Source organism: Bos indicus x Bos taurus, chromosome 2, assembly GCF_003369695.1.
Source record: "Bos indicus x Bos taurus breed Angus x Brahman F1 hybrid chromosome 2, Bos_hybrid_MaternalHap_v2.0, whole genome shotgun sequence".
Lineage (NCBI taxonomy): Eukaryota > Metazoa > Chordata > Mammalia > Artiodactyla > Bovidae > Bos > Bos indicus x Bos taurus.
Window position 1 is genome coordinate 4,050,996 of NC_040077.1, and position 15,404 is coordinate 4,066,399.

The following is a 15,404-nucleotide window of genomic DNA, read 5'->3' on the forward strand; positions in this document are numbered from 1 at the left end:
ATCTGATCTCTGGTTACTGCCTTTTCTAAATTCAGCTTGTCCATCTGGAAGGTCTCAGTTCACATACTGTTGAAGCCTAGCTTGAAGAATTTTGAGCATTACCTTGCTAGTAATGTGAAATGAGTGCAATTGTGGGGTAGTTTAAACATTCTTTGGCATTGCCCTTCTTTGGAATTGAAATGAAAACTGACCTCTTCCAGTCCTGTGGCCACTGCTGAGTTTTCCAAATTTGCTGGCATATTGAATGCAGGACTTTCACAGCATCATCTTTTACAATTTGTGATTCCATGGACTGCAGCACGCCAGGCTTCCATGTCCTTTCCTATTTCCCAGAGTTTGCTGAAATTCACGTCCATTGAGTTGGTGATGCCATCCAACCATCACATCCTCTGTCATTGCCTTTTCCTCCTGCCTTCAATCTTTCCCAACGTCAGGCTCTTTCACCTGGTGGGACACAAATGCAAATGTTTTCCCCCCAGTACCAGACACCTGTAAGGCAAATTCAAATCTCTGTGGCTTCCTCCTTTCTGGGATTTTCCCCCTTTGAAAATCTACCAAGGTATATGTTTGTGTACTTGTACCTTCACATGCTATATACATCAGTGGTAATTTTTTTACAAGAAAAATGTGATTTCGTGTCGGCACCCAGATTTCTGATGGCCCCAGACCAACTCAGATCACCTCTCCAGCACCTCTCTCCTGTCCATGACACCAGCCACAGAGGTTCACACGTGACTCCCTAAATGAGACGACACCAGCTCTCACTCCTCCCTGTATCCCCATCTCCCTCATTCTCTGTGGGTAACGCTACTGTTCCTCAAGCTTCAGTTTAAGCGCCATCTCCTTGTATAGGCTTTTCCTGGCCACCGAACCCCTCCTCCACCTCAGGTGCTCTTCGCTGTTCTCACAGTCACAAGGGCCCCTCCCCAGCCTCCACTTCTGCAACAGCTCTCGTTACACCAGCCTGCAGTGCCCAGTGAGCACCTGAAAAGCGGGAACTGTATCTTCAACCTTAAATCCAGCCCCAGAGTAGTTCGGAGAATTTCCAAAATGAACAAAGGCCCTGACATCCTTCCTGTTATGGTTAGTGCTTCTGGGGTAGCTTGCCTGCCAGATCCTGCCTGAAGCAGTTCCCCGAAGTCTGGGACCTAGAAAAGGCCTAAACGTTCTCCTGAGAACCGAAAGAATCGGCTGCACCTGGACCCAGCTCCTCACTAGACAGGATGTTCAGGTAAAGTTCTTCCTCCTGTCCAGGCCTGCTGCATGTGTCAGATGAAGGCGTGGAACTCTGAGCTCTAACCATCTACTCTTCCTAGACCGAAGAACTGAATGACAGACCAGGGGGCTTTAAAGAAGAGAAGGAAAAGTTTATTGTGTTGACCTTATTTTCATTACAGTACCAGAAATTCATTCTCAGTTCATTTCCGGCGCAGAGGGCTCTGCAGACACTTAGCGCCCCAGTGCTTGCTCCAAAGCAAGGGGCAGCACCCAAACCTATGGTGCATTTCATAGAACATGATTACAGTAAAACACAAGAGTTGCAAAGGGTTTTTTTAAAGTACATAGTTTCTTTAAAAATTCTAATATTTTACTTTGTTTTTCCATGTTTACCTTATTATTACCAAAAACAAGTGACTGGAAAACATGGTACTTCATATTCTTGTCTCAAATTGTTGACCTTAGGTTACTGTATTTTGCTATTTTCATTTTAAAGAGGAATTATACCCATTTCTCTGAGGAAATCTAAAAGGTGACAAGTAAGGCGATGCATAAATTACAGGTGGGATGAAGGCCCTGGTTCATACCCTAACTCATGTCCTACTTAAATCTGCCACATTTGGCCTCTGTGCTGTGAGGTAACTGGAAAGGGCTCAGGAGATGGCCTCACTTCTGGACTACCTCGGAAGCTGATTTCCTGATTTGTTTTTTAAAAACTGTCAGCACTCATGACACCCTGACAGGGAGAGATCCTCCAGTCAGGGCACGGACTCATCGCCACCCAGAAAAGTCATTTCTGCATTAGGTTGAGAGCTCAAAGACCAAATAATAAAAGAGGAACTGGTATCCTCCAGATACTCTGAAATGGCAATGACAACCTGAGTTAACGATGTCTACATGTGGTGAACTCTGTCAGGTTAAAGGTCTTTCCTCACTATGTCAAGACTGAGAAAACAGAAATTTAAATTAAAAAGTTTATCCCACCAGACTAGACACTTAACAGCAATATTCAAGTTGATTAACCCACAAAAATGTCCCCATAAAATAAAGTATTTAAAAAACTATTAAAATTACACAATGGAATATAAATTTAAATAACTTTGCACACAATGCACCCTCCATTTGTTGTTACCAAGAGAAATCTTCCATTACATAGCTTTACAAAAACTTTAATAGTTCCATGAAATTTGATACTCCAGCACTAACATCATTTTATCCAGAAAAACACACTAGATGTTCCCTTGGAACTCTTGCGCTGAATCACTTCTTTTAACCATTCATGACAATCGTAGGGGGGAAAAAACTGCTTTCAAGTACCTAAATTTACTCATGAAGCAGGTGTGGGGGAAGGGGAATCGTACTCGTTTTGAGGGTGGTATCTGGCCAGCTCCAGGTCACAGTGGCAGTATGGTGTAACTCCCAGCCAAAGGGAATGGGTTTTCCTTCCTCCCAGTCTCTTCTGGAAGCTGCACTGCTGTCCCTGGCCATCAGGGACTCTGCAACCAGATAATCATTGTTTACTCCATCAGAATCTTAAGAAGGTTCGTAATAGGAAGTCGTGAGGACAGCAGAGGAAATTAAGCTCCATTCTTGGAACTGCTTCTTAATGTTTATAAAACCTTTGCTCTCTCCAGAGAGCTGAGTTCACAAAATACATGGGCTTACCAGATGCGTGTGCAATCTGAAATGCATTGTGAGAGATTCAACACTTTATCAATTGTATGGAAAACTAACACACCATCATCCTCAATGTGCTACGTACAGAGGACAATTTTAAAACAAAACACAGGCATGTCCCCACAGCCCCAACAGCAGATTGTGTTACATGCATTTTGACCTCAATCAAATATCACTGTTCACAGAACACAAAAAGTCACACTGTTGCATTTCATTCTGACATGTCACGTTATTTCATATCACTCTGGCACTGATTAAGACAAGTTTTCTATTATGGCATGATGAAAGAAAAAGATTCATTACATATACATGATGGTTAAAAACAACACACTGTGAACAGTTTCCAGAAGCTTCAACTTTTCAATGAAATCAATTCATGTTTCTTAGAAAAAAAATCTACCAATCTTTTCAGTCACAATTTGCTTTCACACAGTAGAAACAGCAGACAAAGCTGACCAAGACCAAATTTTTGTGGCAGCATCATTTCCTAGGGTGCTAGAGATTCGTTTTGGAAGATCTTATGCCACATGAACCAAGAATTCCTGGCATGAGGAGGAGGGTCTGAGGCCATCTCAGAAGCAGGCTGGGGCTTGCATATTTAGAGACTTAAATCCAGGGTGCTAAGGGGCAATGAGAATACACACTGAACAGAGAACAGATTTCACACTGCACCTTCCTCATACAGAATACGCATGAGAGACCAGGCATAAAGAGGTGGAAAGGTGCCCTATTCCATGACCCAGGGGAACCAGCATTTAGAAAGCATATCCCAGTGACTTTTTAGTTATTTCCTGCTCAATATCCCAGAAAATAAACTGGAAAAAAGCACCACTGTGCCCATGGTTTATAGACACAAGTGGTGGCGACAGCAGCTTCTCGGAAGACTTAATTAAACCTCAGATGAAGCTGAGCAAATGTCTTTCATCCTCATTGATTCTATCCCTTTAGCTGCTCTGACCAGTAGAGGAGCAGTGTTGGGGGGTGGGGGTGGGGGGATAGATCACACTACCGCCTTTGTCAACAGCAATAACTCTAAGGGACCTTTTTAGTCTTGGATCAATTTATCTACAAGTCCCTCCTCCCCAGTTTTTACAAAAGCAAACTCAAAAGCTCCTTCAGACTTACAGACTCCTGAACTAATGCTTGCATATGAATATGGAAAAAAATTAATTATTTGATATTTGTCCTAAGACCCTGGAAGGAGTCTATGGAGTGCTCTGCAGCTGTAGCTTGCAGCCTGGGCAGACGGGGAGCAGGACCTGCAGTTTCACACAACCGGAAGACTCCTCTGGGTGCCTCCCAGCACTGCCCACCCAGTAGGAAAGGCTGCTGTGCAAGGGCTGTTCCGGGTTGCTAACGACACAAAAAGCCATGACTCATGAGTCCTTCTTACTTCAAGAAGCAACTCTGTAGAGGCAGAACGAGGGGAAGGCTGGCAACGTCTGCTGGCTTAAACTGAAAGAACTACAGAACGGTGTATTTATAAAAAAATGAGTTACACAATCAAAATCTCTCCTGGTCTCAGATCTGGGAGTCTTTTGTAGAGAAAAGACAAAGCCAACTTCCCCTGGGTCTGAGAGACAAAAATTCTGCAGAGAAGCAGCGGGTAAATGATGTGGTGACCTTCCTGAGGGAGTTCTGAACCCCTCAAGGTGGATCACTAGAGAGGCTTACTATGGCTGTATCCAATAAGGAAATAACAGACTTCCTGTAAGAAAGTGGGAAGAGAAAGCAAAGACTTTTGCAAATACAAAAATTGCTTACAAAACAATTACTTAAAAAGTTCACTGGGGCTGGGTGCAGAATAAGAATAATGTCTTCATTTCATATTAGTCACAATGGTTCTGACGGTTTATAAAAGAGAAAGGCCAATTTCTGGTTTTCCTCATGACCCCTCCCCCAACATTCCAGAGCCCTCCTACTGCTGCTATTTTCCCTACCCTCACCCCAACCCACCCCCTCCTCCCCTCGTCCTCTCCCCAAATTAATTTGCCCCGAGCTTAGCCTGAAGACACATGATTGTTCATTGGGTTTCAATTTAACAATGAACCTGATGCTGGGGAAGGGCACAGGGGCCCACTGGCGCAAACCCGGAGAGGCCCGCATGGGCGCCGCCCCACCCACTATCCGCCCGGAAGGGTGGCCCCCGCTGCAAGGAGCTCCGCCGCCCCTCCCCGTGGACTGAGGTAAGGAGGACCCGGCGGCTCCGGCTAGTGGCCTCTTAAGACACTGCAGCACGTGTGGGCTTGTTTCTCTTCCAGTTGCTTTTGCCATCTTCTCTTCTGGTGAGAGGCCTGCTCTTCATAGAGTCCCCCAAAGATCAGTTTCTTGTCTTCCTTTGAGGTTCGAATCTAGTAGAAAGCCTTAACTCCAGAGATCCAGAGCTGCCAGCGTGCGGGAGTCAGGATGAACAGGGCGGCATGCCCAGTCGGTTCATCAGCAGTTGTATAGACAAATTGGAAAAAACTAGCATTTAATATAAAAAGTGTTTTTCAAATGGTATAATTTCCTATCCTCCGTGGAGATCATAATTCCTCATGTGTCTGAGGTCCTATGGAAAAGGAGAGCAAGTGGAGAAAAAACGGATCACTATCAAGTTATAAAGTACAGACTGGGCATATTCTGCTACTGAAACCTATTATTTGTGCCCCACCTCCACTGTATCTCTCTTTTTAAATTTTTAGGAGCTTTGGTTTAATGTGTTTGTGTCATATTTTGAAAGCAAAAACAAATAATACATTTTCATTTTCAAGAACACTGAAACTAACTGTATACCCCTACTCCCTCTAAATTGTTTTCACAAGTACAATATTTACTTCTAGTAAAAATGCACATATATTTAGTCAGGATTCTTCTTTTTTCACTTAATAACGTATACATTTTCCTCTATAGCAGTGTAATTTACCATTTTCTAGTCTTGGGTGTTTAAACTGTTTTCCAATGCCTTTAAAAAAATAAATGATATTAAATAAATTTCTCCATGTATATAACTTCTTTATTGTATTGAAGTATTTCTTCCAAGGTAAATTCTCAAGAGAGGAATTATTGAGGATATAAAATTTAAATGAATCCTGATGATTGATTTACTGCCTTTTAACAAGGATTTTTCTAATGCACACAGCTTCAACAAGATTCACCCAGTAGAGTTTCACCACCATCTTCCCCAACAAATGGAATAATCACCAAAAGTTAAAGTGTTAGTTGATCCATCATGTCCAACTCTTTATGACCCTATGGTCTGCAGCCTGCCCTGGTCCCTGGCATTCTCCAGGCAAGAACGGTGGAGTGGGCAGCCATTCCCTTCTCCAAGTTATCTTCCTGACCTAGGGATCAAACCTGGGTCTCCTACATTGCAGGTAGATTTTTTACCATCTGAGCCACCAGAGAAACCTGGCATTACAAGCATGTACACTCTTTTAGTAATGCTGCTGCTGCGTCACTTCAGTCGTGACCGACTCTGTGCGACCCCATAGACAGCAGCCCACCAGGCTCCCCCGTCCCTGGGATTCTCCAGGCAAGAACACTGGAGTGGGTTGCCATTTCCTTCTCTAATTCATGGAAGTGAAAAGTGAAAGTGAAGTCGCTCAGTTGTGTCCGACTCCTAGGGACCCCATGAACTGCAGCCCACCAGGCTCCTCCGTCCATGGGATTCTCCAGGCAAGAATACTGGAGTGGGGTGCCATTGCCTTCTCCGAATAGTAATGCTAGAGTCCTTTAATTTGATTACTGTTTCTTCAAATTCATTTATTATTTGTGTTTTCTATCTTATTTAAACAGCATGTCTACATTCTTTACACATTTATTTATGAAAATCTTTATGTTTTACTGATGAATTTAATTATTTTTATGGTGAATGTCCAACATTTCAGCTGTGATTTTAATATCATGGCATAGTCTTCAGGATATTTAGGTGAAACACTCAAGATCCATTTCTATAATTGCTTTTTTAGAATTAGTTTTGAGCTGAATAAATTAAAATCCAGAGTAAATCTTACTAAAGGTTTATATAAAGTCACTTTTTGTATTCTAACAATTTTTTAGACTGGCTACCACTCAAAATGTACACAAAGTAGAGAAACCAGTGTATGTCATGTATCACAAAACTCATAAACCTAAACAATAATAATCACAAAGCACTCTTTCTTCAAAAAAAGAAAGAAAACAAAAGAAGGAAGGATGGAAGGGAGGGAGGAAGAGAAGAAGAAGGATGGGAGAAAGAAAAAAAAAGGAAGAAAGAAAGGCAGCAATTACATTAATAAATACTGTCTAGAAGTCCAACTGAATAAGCAAAGTGAAAAATATAGACTATCAGATGTCACGATGGAAGACTGAATAACTGATTCTTCCTGTTCTTACAAGATTCTGTTTCTGCAACAGAAATCAGACAGGCCAAGAAGCACCTACCTAAAGCCAAAGATCTGTACATACCTTCTCGGCTTGCCTCCTTTGCTGTCTTGTCTCTATACAGTGCTCCCATTTCCTTCTCCTCCTGAAAGCGGTGCTGTAGCTGTTTGATCTCCTGATCATAGTCCTGCCACTCTGGGACAATTCGAACAGCGGCCTCCAGCTTGGGCTCTTTGGTCATTGGATTATTACACTGTGAAAATCAAAATAACGTACTTCAACCGAGTTAAAGGAAGGGTATACTATATAGCATTCAGAGGTGTTTCTATTCTTGGGTTGTCGGTCCTAACTGGACAAAAAGAACAATGACATGAGAAGCAATGTGGTCGGGGCCGTACAAAGCTTCTGCAAAGAAGTCGTGGAGCAGTACTGGAAGGCAGAAAGAGAAAGTCCATTCGGAAAAACAAGGCACAGAGTGATCTGGAAGACAAATGGTACCTTCATGGATTCTAAATAGTGAACACAGCCCCATTAGACAACAGAGGACTTGCCTTCCTGCTGAGGTTACTGTAAGAAGTCCTCCAACCCCTGAACTACACAATTACAGAGAAAGACCAAATTATCTAGCTATACATCAGACTGGACTGAATGCAGAAAAGAGCCACAGACAACTTACCAAATCAATTGTTTTTGCCCTTTTCTTAGAGGCATCATCACACCACGTTTCACACCAAAGCCATTCTTGAGGGAGTGATTTAATTGGCACCTGATGGATCATGTTATTGGGCAAATCCTATTCAGTAGAGAAGACAGAACACAACAATCTGAAGTTCTAGGAGAATAAACAACAAGGTCCTACTATAGAGCACAGGGAACTATATTCAATATCTTATTATAAAACATAATGGAAAAACATGAATAAGAACATATATTATATCTGAATCACTTTGCTGTATAGCAGAAATTAACACAACATTGTAAATCAACTATGCTTCAATAAAATACAAAACAGAATATTTAGAAATAAAGTGCTAGGGGAAATTTAAATGAACAGCAAATTAGCTGCTCATTACATATCACATGCCAATCACAAAATTTTAAAACAGAGAGAGTCCTTAGCAAAAACTGTAAAGTACCTACAGTATTTATTGATGGTGTTTTTAAAAACCAAAGTTTAGATGATCCATAAAACACCTACCCATAAGAAGCACCTGAAAAACTTTAGGCTAATACTCACAAATAGTCTGCTTTCTCCTTGGAAGGAAAGCTATGAAAAACCTAGACAGCAAATGAAAAAGCAGAGACACTGCTTTGCTGACAAAGAACCATATACATAGTTAAAGCTATGGTTTTTCCAGTAGTCATGTATGGATGTGAGAGTTGGACCATAAGGCTGAGCGTTGAAGAATTGATCCTTTCAAATTGTGGTACTGTAAAAGACTCCTGAGAATCCCCTGGACTGCAAGGAGATCAAACCAGTCAATCCTAAAGTAAGTCAACCCGGATTATTCATTAGAAAGACTAATGCTGAAGCTGAAGCTCCAATACTTTGGCCACCTGATTCAAAGAGCCAACTCATTAGAAAAGACCCTGATTCTGGGAAAGATTTAAAGGCAAAAGGAGAAGTGGCTGGTGGCAGATGAGATGATTAGATAACACCAACGGACATGAATTAGAGCAAACTCCAGGAGATAGTGAAGGACATAGTGAAGGACGGGGGAACCTGGCCTGCTGCAGTTGACAGGGTCAGGAGAGTTGGACATGACCTAGCAACTGAACAGCAACAACACACTTCCCTTCCTGAGGGCATTTCTAAGAAAAACAGCACTGCCTTCTAAAAGCCAATTAAGCACTGAATGTGGCTCTTGTAATGTCAAAGTTTTGCTTAAAGGAAGCTCTACATTCACCTTGTCAACTGAGGCTTGATCCCAGGGAGATGAAGCCCACATGTTTTCTGAAGCCAAAAAGGAAGCTCTACATTCACCTTGTCAACTGAGGCTTGATCCCAGGGAGATGAAGCCCACATGTTTTCTGAAGCCAACTGTACTCTATGCTTTGAAGCTTTTTTCTTAGTAAAACTTTTGAGTTTGACACATTAATAATAAAATGTTCTATTGTCCAAAGACACAAACAACCAATATGATCCAATAATTTCACTTATGGGTATACACACATAAGAACTGAAAGCAGGGACTCAAAGAGATACTTGCACACCAATGTTCATAGAGGCATTATTTACAACAGTCAAAAGATGGAAATAAGCCAAATGTCCACCAGCAGGTGAATAGCCAAACAAAATGTAGTATACACATACAATGAAATATTACTTGATCTGAACAATGGATAAACGGAGTTAATGAGGTCTAAGACAATGCTACTCAAAATGTAGTATGTGGACTTGGAGCACAGAGTTTGCTCAGAATGTAGATTCTTAGGTCCAACCCAATACCTACTAAATCAGCCTGTGGAGGATTGAGGCCCAAAGATTAGTGCTTTAGTAAGTTCTTCAGGTGATTTTTTTTTTTTATTATGCTAAAATTTGAGAAGAACTGTTCTAATGTCTTTGCACTGTCCAGTAGCTGGGTAAAACACTATTTAATATTAGCCTTTGCAAAGTCAGAAATGCATGCTGTTACCTCTAGGCTAATCATTAAAAAATTATTTAAAACTGTATAGAGGGAAATAGAATTATTAAAAACTCTCGATCATTTGGAAAGAAACTAAGGAAAAAAAAGACACACAGGACATATGGCATAAGCAAGGGGACTGTGGAAAAGCCAAACTTGTTGGTGATTACATTTACTATCAGCGTATTAATGTTCAAATTAAATGATGGTCACACCAAATGAAAAAACAAACCAATATAAGCTCTTTATAGGAAACAGAACTAAAACATAGGATTAAGAACTATTGAAAACAGAAGGATAAAAAAATACACCATGAAACACTAACTAAAAGGAAAACCAGTGTAGCTATACTAATATTAGATGAAGCACGCTTCAAGCCCCTGCCCAAAAAGCGTCAACAGAAATAATAAAAAGTTAATTTGTCAGAAATATATATGACTTCTAAGTTTTTAGGCAATGAACAATATAGTCTCTAAGTACATCAAGCAAAATTTGACAAAACTAAAGATAAGATTTCACTTTATGGAAAGAGATTTTAACATAATTGCCTCTAATAGAAAAACAGACAAAACACACAGAATGTAACAGGAAAGAACAAAAGCTGACTCTGTTGGATCTGTTTCTCTACCTTATGCTTTCTGTTGCTTTTGTCATCACTAGAGGATGCTTTCTAAATCACTAAAAGGATGCTTTCTATAGTAACAAGCATACATAATGGCCTGCCTTGGGGAACCCTGTCCCTCGGCCTGAAAGGTAAACTCAAGGGGTTTTGTTCAGCTTAGAGAAACATGTTGATCTTGTCCACCTGTGAATGGCTGCAGGAAAGAAGAAATCAACACATCCCCTCCCAGAGGCTGGCCAAACCAGGAGATATTTTGCAAGACTTCCAGCCTCTTCACTTTACTTCCTCACCTCCAGCCTCTCTCTGTTTTATAAAAGAAACTAGCATCCCCAATAAGATAGTACTCTAGGACTCCTGTCCACCATCTTCTTGGACACCCAGGTCTCCAAATAAAGTTGCTATTCCTTGATTCAACACCTCATCTCTCAATTTATTGCCTTCTCATGCAGCAAGCAGACTGCGCTTGGACTCAGTAACAACATTATCACTAAACCTCACCTACTGGACATACAAAGAAAAGCATCACATCTAACATCTGCAGGGTATAAAACCAGATGAAATGTCTACCAAAACTGACCATATCTGGATCAAAAAGCAAAGCTCAACAGATTTTAAATGCCTAAAATCATACAGAATACTTTCTCAGACTAGAGCAACAGGGCTAGAACAAACAAACAAAAACCCAGAAAATCTCCACGTATACAGTGAAAGAAACAAGAGGGGAATTCAAACATCTATGAACGAAGGCAGTAATGTAGGAACTGAGAAACACAAAAGATACATAGAAAACAAGAAACTGGCAGATGTAAATCCCACCTCACTAATAATTACATTAAATATAAACAGATGAAACTCTCCAGTTGAAAGCCACATGGGATGCTAGCTCATATCTTATCAATTCGATTAACAATAAGTATTACTCAAAACACAGAGCATCAGGAATCCTTGCACTGCTGATGGGAGTATAAATCAGAACTACTTTGGAAACTGTTTGGGATTATCTAATAAAGATAAAGATCCACCCATCTGATGGTTCAGCAATTCAACTTGTAGTTGTATACACAACTGCAATATGTGTACATGTATTTGCATGTACATCAAATGTCTTGCATCAACCAAGACATGTATAACTGATCACAGCAGCAGTATCCATGGAAGACAACAATGGAAAACAATCCAAATTTATAATAAACAAAACAGTACCATTTCATACAGCAACATGGATGAATTTCATTAACATAATGTTAAGCAAAAGAAGTTAGACTCAAAAGAGTACACCTTGTATAATCCCACTGAGACAGGCAGGGGAAAAAAACAGGCAAAACTATAGTGTTTAAGGACACATGTGTAAGTAGTTACTCAACACAGAAAAGCCATGGAATGATTACCACAAAAGCTAGGATGCTGTTGCAGAAGAGGGTGGCTTTTGAGTTGGAAGAATGTTGAATTTCCTAAACTGGATGGCAGTACATGGGTGTGTGCTGTGTGGTACTTCATTGATGCATATGAATATGTATTTACATATTTTGTTTTGTACACTCTTATTTATAGGTGCTAAATATCATAATAAAGGTTGAAAAATGTTTAAAGCAGACTTAAGCAAAACAAAGTATGTGAAACTATGTACCAAAAGCACAAACTACAATCTCATCTCTAAAAAATGTTTAGCATTAATAAATAGTGATTCAGCTAAACTTCTTAAAAAAACACCATGGTTTTTGATATAGAAAAAAGAGAAATAATAATACTATATCCTGTGCTGTGATAGTTGGTTCCTAAAGAAGAGAAACAAACTGACCCTAGCAGGCAGAGAAACAAATTTATCAGCTTAGCTGGGCACAAAATGAGAAGATATGGCAGTGCCCTCCTTCCATCTCCCTCCCCAAACCGACATCAGGCCTATCATATTTTTTACCACTATGTCCTCTCTTAAGGGCAAATAAAAATCACACACCCCCCCAATAAACACAAATTCCTTTCCACAAAAAAACAAAACACTATCTCAACAGAGAGAAATGAGAAGCAAATACTATTTCATTTTCTGACACAACATTGTACACCCATCACCAAAACTGTTAACCAAAAAAAGTGGCCACTTACTTGATCAAGATTTGAAAGGCTGTTAGGATCCTGACTCAGACCTTGGTACTGGCCCCTGAGTCTGTCACCAGCTGCTATTTTCCTAAACTTCTTCAGATCCACAACATACAGTGCACTGGATAGAGAAAATCCACTTGTTATAACCATGGATTATGGCAGAAAAAGTAACCCCACTGATGAATGGAACAGATCACTAGGCTAACATTCTGGTTTCTCGTGGAAAAGGTAAGCTGAGGCTCTTCAGTAGAGCTCACAGTCAGTATGTACCACTTCAAAGATGCTCAGGAAGTGATTACAAAACCCATATTCTGGTACCACAAGCTCATTCTGTCACTGTTCCAAAGGAAATAATCTCTGGCAAAAGAAGTTTCTAGCAAATGTCAGCAGGTTTGATAATAAAAACTATAGTAATTGATAATCATTAGTCAAAGATATCCTGATGATATCTTAAATGTTACACAGGAAAAAACCAAGTGTTATAGTTCCTTCGGATCAAGGGCATACAGTACAATACTTAATCACCAACATCCCAATATTTCTCTCTATATATGTTGCTTCCCACAGGTTTCCCTACTGTCCAAATCACACTTTTCTCAGAGAAGATAATATACAGAAACAACAGATGTACAACAAATACACACACTGTTTCACCTAGGAGTTTCAGGAATCTATTCTATAGGTATATTTGAAATATAGGAAATTGTGTGTTTAACTGGTGGCTCAGTGGTAAAGAACCCGCCTGCCAACGCAGGAGATGAGCGTTCGATCCCTGGACTGGGAAGATCTGCCAGAGAAGGAAATGGCAACCCACCCCAGTATTCTGGCCTGGGAAATCCCATGGATAGAGGAGCAGGCTACAGTCCATGGGGTCTTAAGAGTCAGACACAACTTAGTGACTAAACAACAACAAATAACGTTGTGTGTCATAGCAAGACCACAGTGATACATGTACTGGAATAATATGTTGATACAAAAAGGAAAAAGGTCTCTCTCTACATGTTGATGTAAGGTCTACTAGAAACATCAAGTTAAAAAAGCAAAGCACAAACTGTAAATAAGGTAGGATATATTTTGTGTAAAAAAAGAAGTCATAGTTTTTTACCTAAAAATTAAAACACTCTAGGAGACACAGTAAGTAGACAGAATGGGGCAGCTTTTCACTATTTATTTTTTATAGTTCTTATTTTTGATCCACATTAACATATTACCTACTCACAATTTTAAATACACAAAATTAATTTTAAGGAAATGAAAATCAAACCATAACATTCTCATTACCTGATATGGTACTTTCGCCCAGCTAAGTGACTGGCCCAGTACCCTGACTTCCAGAACCTGTAGCCATCCATCTCTCTGCGGCTGTCACAGAAAGGAGTGTAACCATAAGGAGCACCATCCAAATTGAAATCTCTTAGCTCTTTCAAATCTGTTCGTACAATCTGAAGAAGAAAGGATCACAGTCACTTGCTTAACACCCATGCAGACAGCAGTTTCCTAAAAATACTGAGGGCAGCTCAGGGACTGATCAGTGGCACAGGCAGCAATCCCAGTTCAAGCCTGGCTGCTTCTTGACTGACTGTCCTCTCCAGCACGTAAGATGATTAGCCCAGTGCTTGGGACACAGTACTCTAAGTATTCAAAAAAAGGCAGGAGTAAAACAGACGCACACCGTGTTGCCTCTCTGTGACTCAGTTTCTGGGTCTAAACTGGACATCTCACAGGCTTGTTGGGAGGGTCACATGAACTCGTGTATGACAGATGGAAAACGATGCCTGGCACACAGTAAGTGCTCAGCAAGGATGAAATGTGATCGTAGAACTAGGAAAGCAGGCTTCATGTTGAGCCACCTGTGATATAAATGAGCCAGGTGGGGCAGAATTCCCAAGAGTTGGATGATTTTTGTCCAAATGACTTCTGCACACATTACATCACTTCCACTCAGATGAGGAACTCGGGTTTTAGATAGTTCAGGATAAAGGCAAAGGCTGTAGGGCAGAAGTATATTTACACTTTTTGAGTGTGTATGCTCTAAAATTTGTATGTTCCTTTTAATTAAGTCAGCTGTCTTCCTGATAGCAGGAAGACCATCTGAAGAGTTCTATATGGTCAAGGCCAGGCACCAACCCCCTCTCTTACCCACGTCAATAACTCCTAGCTTTGGGGCAAATGACTGGAGATGACAGCAAGCAGTGTTTTGTTAAACCGGCAAATTTTTCAATTTTAGCTTGTATATTACATGAGTAAAATTTAAGATACAAAACTACATAAATGATGTGATCACAACTACACAAAAGAGGCACAGGAGGAAAGATGAAAGGAGATACACTGAACGCAAACTCTAAAAGTGATCACATCTGGTGATACCTTTCCATATATTCTTTTTCTTTTTAATTGAAGGATAATTGCTTCACAATACTGCACTGGTTTCTACCAAACATCGACATAAATCAGCCATAGGTTTACCCATGTCTCCTCCTACCTGAACATCCCTCCCACCTCCCTCCCCATCCCAACCCTCTAGGTTATTATCAGCCCCAGTATGAGTTCCCTGAGTCAGACAGCAAATTCCCACAGGCTGTCTGTTTTGCATATGGTAATGTATGTTTCCCTGTTAATCTCTCCAATACCCCCCACCCTCTCCTCCCCGCTGCCCAGCCATGTCCATAAGTCTGTTCTCAGTGTCTGTGTTGCCACTGCTGTTCTACAAATAGACTCACATATTCTGAATAATGTAAAATAAGTGTGTATTTTTCCACAATTGGAAAGATAAAATCATTTAAAAAGGAAAAGGAACTCGAATGCCCTTAATTTGCACT

General features: G+C 40.5%; 1 protein-coding gene across 2 annotated transcripts in view; it reads right to left on the reverse strand.

Annotated features, from left to right (window-relative positions):
* Positions 1-1,346: 1,346 nt before the first annotated feature.
* Positions 1,347-15,404, reverse strand: part of UGGT1 (UDP-glucose glycoprotein glucosyltransferase 1) — a 111,000-nt gene continuing 96,942 nt past the window's right edge. For both annotated transcript variants that reach the window (XM_027554526.1, XM_027554517.1), the window contains 5 exons: positions 13,867-14,027; positions 12,589-12,703; positions 7,916-8,032; positions 7,324-7,492; positions 1,347-5,446 (listed from right to left, as the gene is read on the reverse strand). In XM_027554526.1, coding sequence (XP_027410327.1) covers positions 5,421-5,446; positions 7,324-7,492; positions 7,916-8,032; positions 12,589-12,703; positions 13,867-14,027 — 588 coding nt within the window. In that variant the 3' untranslated portion in view covers positions 1,347-5,420. The remainder of the gene's footprint in view (positions 5,447-7,323; positions 7,493-7,915; positions 8,033-12,588; positions 12,704-13,866; positions 14,028-15,404) is intronic.